The sequence below is a fragment of the Nannospalax galili genome, unplaced genomic scaffold (genome assembly GCF_000622305.1).
Source record: "Nannospalax galili isolate Female #2095 unplaced genomic scaffold, S.galili_v1.0 scaffold708, whole genome shotgun sequence".
NCBI lineage: Eukaryota > Metazoa > Chordata > Mammalia > Rodentia > Spalacidae > Nannospalax > Nannospalax galili.
The window spans coordinates 544,844-552,877 of NW_008358110.1; the positions used below are offsets into that span (position 1 = coordinate 544,844).

At 38.7% G+C, this 8,034-nt stretch overlaps 1 protein-coding gene across 3 annotated transcripts in view; it reads left to right on the forward strand.

The window, feature by feature from the left end:
- Positions 1–8,034, forward strand: part of Xrn1 (5'-3' exoribonuclease 1) — a gene marked incomplete in the record, with an annotated part of 152,837 nt that overhangs the window by 88,729 nt on the left and 56,074 nt on the right. For all 3 annotated transcript variants that reach the window (XM_029557814.1, XM_029557813.1, XM_017795169.2), the window contains 2 exon segments: positions 531–587; positions 890–1,022. In XM_029557814.1, coding sequence (XP_029413674.1) covers positions 531–587; positions 890–1,022 — 190 coding nt within the window.

Genomic DNA, 8,034 nt, shown 5'->3' on the forward strand with positions numbered 1-8,034 from the left:
AAGAAAAATAACTGAAATAAACAACAGGAATAAAGAGTGCTAGGGGCTGGAGAGATGGCTCAGCAGTTAAAAGCACTGGCTGCTCTTGCCGAGGACCTGGGTTCAGTTCCCAGCACCCACATGGCAACTAACAACCATCCATAACTCCAGTTCCAGGCTTCAGATAGCCTCTTCTGACCTCTGTGGCCATTGCATGACACCGGTGCACTTACATACATGCAAGCAATATGAATGAAAGAAAGAAACAATAAATAAATAAAATTTTTAAATAAAAGTTTAGAGCCAGCAAGATGGCTCAGTGGATAAAGGCACTTGCCATCCAATGATGCAAGCCTGATAATCCAAGTTTAAAATAGCAAAATTTAAGAATTTTAAACTATGGTCATCTTATAAATAAGTATTTTACTCCTCATTGCAGCTACAGAACTTTAAATATTTTTAAAACTAATATCTTTTTTGGCTTTATAAAATTCACGGATATTACAAATAGTGATTTTATAATTTTATATTTTAATTTTTTTCTTCTTCAGCAAAGAAAGAATAATAAGAAAGTTCGAGTGACTGTGAAGCCCCATTTGCTGTACAGAGTAAGTTTCTATGAGAGAATTTAAAGTTGCTGCTTTTACTTTGAAAGTATGAAGGGAACAAGAATTTTTTCAAGCTATGCATGGTGGCACACACCTGTAATCTCAACATTCAGGAGGCAGAGTCAGAAGGGTGGGTAGCTGGAACCTAGCCTAGGCTATAGAGTGAGTTTATAATCAACCTTGCCTACATAGTAAAACTGTGCTTCAAAAAACAAGCTAAACTCACAACCATCAATAACAAAAAGTTTTCAACATACTGTAAGGAAAATGTTTCATTGGAATTAATAGCTGTCTTTTTTTAGCCTTTAGAACAGCAGCATGGAGTCATTCCTGACCGGGATGCAGAATTTCGTCTCTTTGATCGTGTTGTAAATGTGAGAGAGAATTTTTCAGTTCCAGTTGGCCTTCGGGGAACCATCATTGGGATTAAAGGGGGTAAGATTTCACTACTTGATAATGTCTTCTTCTACGTCCATATTATAAAGTAAAACACATATCTGCATGTTTTGTAAATCTAAGCAAAATAACTAAGTCAGGGAAAATTAAATTCTTTTTTTTTTTCTCTGAAACAGCTTTTTATTAAACAGCAAAACAAAACTGGAACACAAGTTTAGATATTTGTAAATTAGGTCACAAAAGAGATGCAGATTTTTGCAGCATGGCTATTACATATTCATGCAGCTAACATCCATCAAATCTCATACTAATACATACATTAGAATATTCCATGATTAAAAGTAGCCCAAATCTAATATAAGCCACATTAGTGGGTCTCTTTTTCTATTATTGCATTTTAATATTACTTCTGATATTGATTCCTTTATCAAATGGAATCATCAAATTAAATTTTTAGAAACTCTTAAAACAGTAAACTCTAAAAAATTTGTAGCTGAGTTTACAGAAATTCTGGGAAAAATACTGAGAGAAAATAGTAAGGTTGACAATGATTACAAATAGAAAATTCTCCTTTATTCGTGATTCTGATACTAATAATATACTCTGAATACATTTTGCAAAAGTTCATCTCCTGGGTACAAATAAGCCCTGAGACCAAACTTTAACTGGTCTCTCTGATGTGTGGCTTACTTAATCCACTGAAGTCAGACTTCATCCACTTGCCTCTATAGTCCCAAAAGATCTCTGGGCCAGAGGTAACATACATCTAGAGTAAAAACATTTGGAATTGATTACTTCTGTTTACCAAGTTTTCCACCCTATTTCTATTTTTCCTCAAGATTTTCTGTTTCTCAAACACAGATGACCAGAACTCCTGTCTTTTCAGATACCAAATGGGTTTTTATAGCTTCAATCTATTTTCAATTGATTAAAGAAAAACCATCAATCCTATCTTATTACTAAGTATCACAAATGGCAAGCCTTAGCTAAGAAAGTATTTTATTTTGGTTAACTACATCCATATTGTAAAGTAAAATATGTATTTGTGTGTTTTGTTTATCTAAACAGAAAATAACTGTTGGGGGGAAATTAAATTATTTTATATTTTAGGTATTTTTATTTTTAGTTGTATTTTTCAGAGAAACCTCTCCTTTTCTGTCTTATATGATCATCTGGGAAGTGATTGAAAGGAGGAAAAGTTGAAAATGAACTGTTGATAACCTTGTAGTTTATATATATCACTAAAATTACACAAGGTCTTGGAGGGGTATGCATATGTTTTTGTGAAATGAAGAGGAAATTTTCATCACTTAAACTTTAATCTTACTCAGAACTTTATCTTAATTTGCATTGTAATCTATAGGCTTCAATAAGCCTAATATCTAGGAATCTTTCAGAATAAATGTTATTTGTAGTTAGATATATGTACATATTAATTTGACTTATGAGCATAACTAAATTATAACTAGTCATGGTGGCTCTCATCTATAATCCCAGCACTTGGGAAACTGAGACACAAGGATTACCACAAACTTGAAGCCAGCCTTAGATACACAGAGAATTATAGGCAAGCCTGTGCTACAGAGTAAGACCCTGTCTAAAAATAATTAACAAGGCTGGGGAGATAGTCTGTGAAGTGCTTGCTACACAAGACAAAGACCCAAGTTCAAGCCCCAGAACTTACATAAAAATTTGGGCATGGTGATGCAAGATGCTTATAACCCCAGTACTGGGGAAGTAGAGACACATAGATCCCTGGGACTCACTGAGCAGTCAGCCCAGCCTAATGAGATTCCCAGTCTCAAAATACAAGGTAGAAACAAAAAAAAAAAGAAAAGAAAAGAAAGAAAGTTGTGAAATAAATAGTAAAAAGAGGGCTGGGACTATAGCTCAGTGATAGCGGGATTACCTAGCATGCACAAGACCCTAGTTTCAGTCTTTAGCATGAGAGGAGAAAAAAGAAAAGCAAAATACAAGCATTGGAGCGTTTAACAGGGCATCTGCCCCACAAGCTATGGAGCCAGCTGAAGTATGCCAGCTGAGATATGCATCTCCCCTCCTCTGATTCACAAGGGATGCTGAGAGAGACAGGAAGAGATAAGGTCCCTGCACTTTGCCCACAGTTATGCCCTTGGCTTGAATTTTCTCCACATGGCCTGTGTCTCCCCAACCAGCCAGTCTAGAGGGCAGTCTGAGATGGGGCTGAAGGGTCGGGGGCATAAAGCACCTCCTCCAGCTCTGCCCCCACCCCAACCCCTCAAGTCAGAAATATGCCATCCTATCACATTTCTTTCTCTCATCTTGACACAGTCCATGAACTCAGTGTCTTCCCATTCTTTCCTCTTCCCCAGCTCCTGTACAGCATCTACTTCAGATGGCTCATTTAGGAAGTCTGAATTTTCTCTAGCTTGAGGCACAGCTGTATCTGTTACCAGAATATGAAAATTTTTTATTTACTCTTTGGGCCAAAGCTAGGGAGAGAAAAATTCTCAATACTCTTTGCCTTGCTTACAGCAGTGTGAAAATTTATGCATGCCAGATGTGGTGGTAATTCCTACACTTCAGAGGTAGAGGTAGGAGGATCAGAAATTCAAGGACCTCCTTGACTACAAAGCAAATTTGAAGCCATCCTTGGCTATATGAGACCCTGTCTCAAAAAAAACAAAAAAACAAGGAACTGGAGAGCTCAGCAATTAAAAGCACTTGCTGCTCTTCCAGAGGACATGAGTTCAGTTCCCAGCACCCATCTCAAGTGGCGCAGAACTGCCACTTGTAACTTCAGCTTCAGAAGATCCATTGCCCTCTTCTGGCTCCATGGGCACCTGCACATATGTGTCATTCACTCACATAGACAGACACACATACTCATAAGTAAAAATAAAATTTGGGGGGACTGGAGAGATGGCTCAGTGATTAAGAGCACTGGCTGCTCTTGCAGAGGACCCAGGTTGAAATCCCAGCACCCACATGATGGCTAGCAACTGTCTATAACTCCAGTTCCAGGGGATCTGACACCCTCTTCTGACCTCCATGGGCGTTGCACTCATACATATAAAAATAGAAAAATAATAAATATTTTTTAAGCTTTTAAAAAATACTAAGTTAAAGGAAAATAGCTTTAGATACTTAAGTGACAATAGAATTGTTTTAATAGCTTTTGTATAATCCTCATCACTATTATGAGATATAAAATGTTTTTATCAAATCTGTAATCATTATGCCAAAAAATCTGAATTACTGTAATATTTTGCATATTGTTAAAACTGTAACTTTAATTGTAAAAAAAAATTAAAAAGAAAAAAAAATACCAAGTTAAAAATAAATACAAGATGGATGGCCATCCTAAGAAATGACAGACACCTGTGGTAGACCTCTGGCCTCCACAGATATGCACTCACACCAGCACACATAGGTGCACCAAAATGCACACATGCACACACACAAGAAAATAAGCTGGTCTTTCAGTCTTTTGCACAATAGTATGTATATAGTTAATACTACTAATTTACTAAGATGGTAAATTTTATGTTGTCATAAGTTTTTATAGTTTGGGTACTAAGGATTGAACTCCAAGGCACTGTGCAAGCTAAGCACATACTCTGCCACTGAGCTATATCCCCAATCTCTATATTACATACCATGCTTTTTTTTTTTAAATTTTACGTGTATGTGTGTATTGCCTGCATGTAGGTAAGTGCACCAGTGTTGTGCAATGCCCATGGGGGACAGAAGAGGGGGTCGGATCCCCTGGAACTGGAGTTATGGACAGTTATTAGCTGCCATGTAGGTGCTGGGATTCAAACGCAGGTCTTCTGCAAGAACATTCAGTGTTCTTAACCGCTGAGCCATCTCTCCAGCCCCACATACCATGCTGTTTGTGTTTAATTTATACACTATGCTTTTCTTCCACTAAAATTAATTAATTTATTTATTTATTTTTGTCTTCTTGAGACAGGGTCTCCCTGTAGCCCCAGCTGGCCTGGAACTCGCTATGGAGACCAGGCTGGCCTCGAACTCATAGAGATCTGCCTGCCTCTGCCTCCTAAGTGCTGGGACTAAAGGTGTGCACCACAATGCCTGGCTGGTAGAGGTATTTCTAAGGAACTAAATGTGCCGCAAAGAGATGCCTAAAGTAAGCAGCTTTACAACATAAATTCCAAGTAACATCATTCCTAGCATGAAGCAACAAATCAAGTGCCCAGAAGTCAGAGTGCTTGATAACATTGTCCTTCCAGCCCCAGGCACTGAACTTTGTCTCACCGTTGCGAAAGGAGAAAGAACAGACTGGGCACAATTATATTTAATGCCAACAGTGTGCCAGATATATATACATTTTGCACTTAATCCCCATAGCCACCTGAGAGGTTTTTTTTTTTTTTAGGGGGGGGATGGAGAGCTTTTTAAGACAGGGTCTCCCTGTAGCCTCAGCTGTCCTGGAACTCACTATGTGGATCAGGCTGGCCTCGAACTCACAGAGATCTGCCTGCCTCCCAAGTGCTGGGATTAAAGGTGTGCGCCACCACACCTGGCCTTCCTTGATTCTTTTTAATTCTTTTCTTCCTCCCATGAGTACTATAAGAATTTAATTATAAGACAAAAGCACTTCTACATGTTAATTTAAACATAAGCCATTTTTCAGAAAAGAAAGTGTAGTGCAAATTAAAACACCATGAATATCCACTGTAGCTTCTTTTGAGGACTATAGAAGCTTCTAGAAATGGAAACAGTCCCAAAGGAATTTGCTTGGGAATAGACCTTGAAAATGTAAAATGGTACAGAGAATATCATGTAATTTAAAATCAAGTACTAAAAAGACATGCTGATAGTTCTTAATATATAAAACTGATAACAATAGCTTGCTTTATATATCAGTGATTTTAGAAGCAATTTACAAATTTCTCTTTCATAGTTTTGTTTACTGACAGCCAAATCTCACAACTATACTTAAAATAATCAAAAAGCCATCGTCCAAAAACTTTTAAAATTTTAATAAAAATCAGTTGTGGGGTTTTTTTAGGGGGAGGTTTTTTTTTTTTTTTTTAAAGACAGGGTCTCCCTGTAGCCCCAGCTGGCCTGGAACTCACTATGCAGACCAGGCTGGCCTTGAACTCACAGAGATCCACCTGCTTCTGCCTCCTGAGTGCTGGGATTAAAGGCATGTGCCACCATACCTGACTTCATACCTGTTTTATTAAAAAAAAATTTAAACTCAGTGTAATCCATGTCCATTCATACAACAAAAACACAATTATAGAATTTCTTGTCTCAAGCATTTATTCAAAGCAGTTCCATGACATGTTAAAATGTTCTGGCATTAACAGACCTCTAAGTTCCTTCCAGTACTTTTTCTAAAAGAAATGAATAAAGCTGGGCATGGTTGTGCACGCCATTAGTCCCAGCATTTGGGAGGCAGAGGCAGGCAGATCTCTGTGAGTTCTAGGCTAGCCTAGTCTACATGGTTCCAGGCCAGCTGGGCTACAGGGAGACCTTGTCTCAAAAAAGACCAAAAAAGAAAAAAAAAATTTGTAAGCCAAGAACAAAACCTTGCCTTCAAATTCTAATTCTTTTTAACTTGTTACATGTGTTCTCAGCTGCAAGAAATGGAGATTAAGGAAATAATACCTGTCAGGTGGTTGTGGGGATTAAGTGCAACATTGTTGGCATTAAATATGGTTGTTGCCAATCTGTTCTTTGCTGCATAGCCTGAGATGATGTTGAACTTCTGATCCTATTGCCTCCATCTCCCAGTGCTGGAATTACAGGTGTGCACTGCATAAAATTGGGAGTGTTGGATACACAGTGAGTTCAAGGACAGCTTGGCCTTCATCAGACTTTAGCTTTAAAAAAAAAAAAAGAGAGAAAGAAAGAAAAGACCTGGTCTACATAGTTAGAAAGTTCCAGGCCAGCTGGGACTGCATAGTGAGACCCTGTTTGAAAAAGAGAATGAGTTTCCCAGTTGTGAGCAGTGCTACAGAACAACTAGAACTCTCCTACACTGTCAGTGAGAATATAAAGCAGCATAGCCAATTCATGAAGAAGGTAGTTTGGTAGGTCTTTTTTTTTTTCAATTAGAAGGTATTTGTCTGTTTTTATTTTTTTGCCACAAGCTCTCTTTATAGCCCAGGCTAATCCAAACTTGTGATCTTCCACCCTTAGCCTCCCAAGTGCTGTGATTACAGTTGTATACTACCACATCTGACTCGGTTTGTTTGAGACAGAGCTTTGTAGCTCAGACTGGCCTGATGCTTACTACATAGCACAGGCTGACTTTAATTCACAATCCTTTTTCCGCAACCTCCCAAGTCCTGGGATTACAAGCATGTACCACCAGCTAATAAGTTCTTTTTTTTTAACATCTAGTATATATGTGTTTGTGTGTATGTGTGTATGTGCATGTGGCTGCCACAGCATACATTTGAAGGCCTGAGTGAGTGCAAGGAAGTGGAGATCAGAAGACCATACGGGTTCCAGGAATTGAACTCAGGTTGTCAGGCTTAGCAGTAAGTGCCTTTAGGTCCCTGATAAGTTCTTAAAAGGCTGAAAATGCATCTAACCATAAGGCTCGGCCTACATAAACTTTTATTATATGTGTTAGCCAAAAGCTAGAAACAATCCAAATGCTTGCCAGTAAGTGAATAAATTCTTAAGTGCCTATGCAATGAAAAACTTCTCAGCAATAAAAATTTTAAAAACCAGGGGTAGAGAGAGGACTCAGTGGTTAAGAGCACTGGCTGCTTTAGCAGAGGACCCGGGTTTGAGTCCCAGCACCCAATTGATGGCTAACAACCATCCGTAACTGCAGTTGCAGGGGAATCCAATGCCCTCTTCTGACCTCCTCAGGCATTGCATGACCCGAGTGCACACGTGCAGGCAATTCACTCATATATATCAAATATAAAAATAACAGCCAGGCGTGGTGGCGCACGCCTTTAGTCCCAGCACTCCGGAGGTAGAAGCAGGCGGATCTCTGTGAGTTGGAGGCCAGCCTGGTCTACATAGTGAGTTCCAGGCCAGCTGGGGCTACAGAGAGACCCTGTCTCAAAAAGACCAA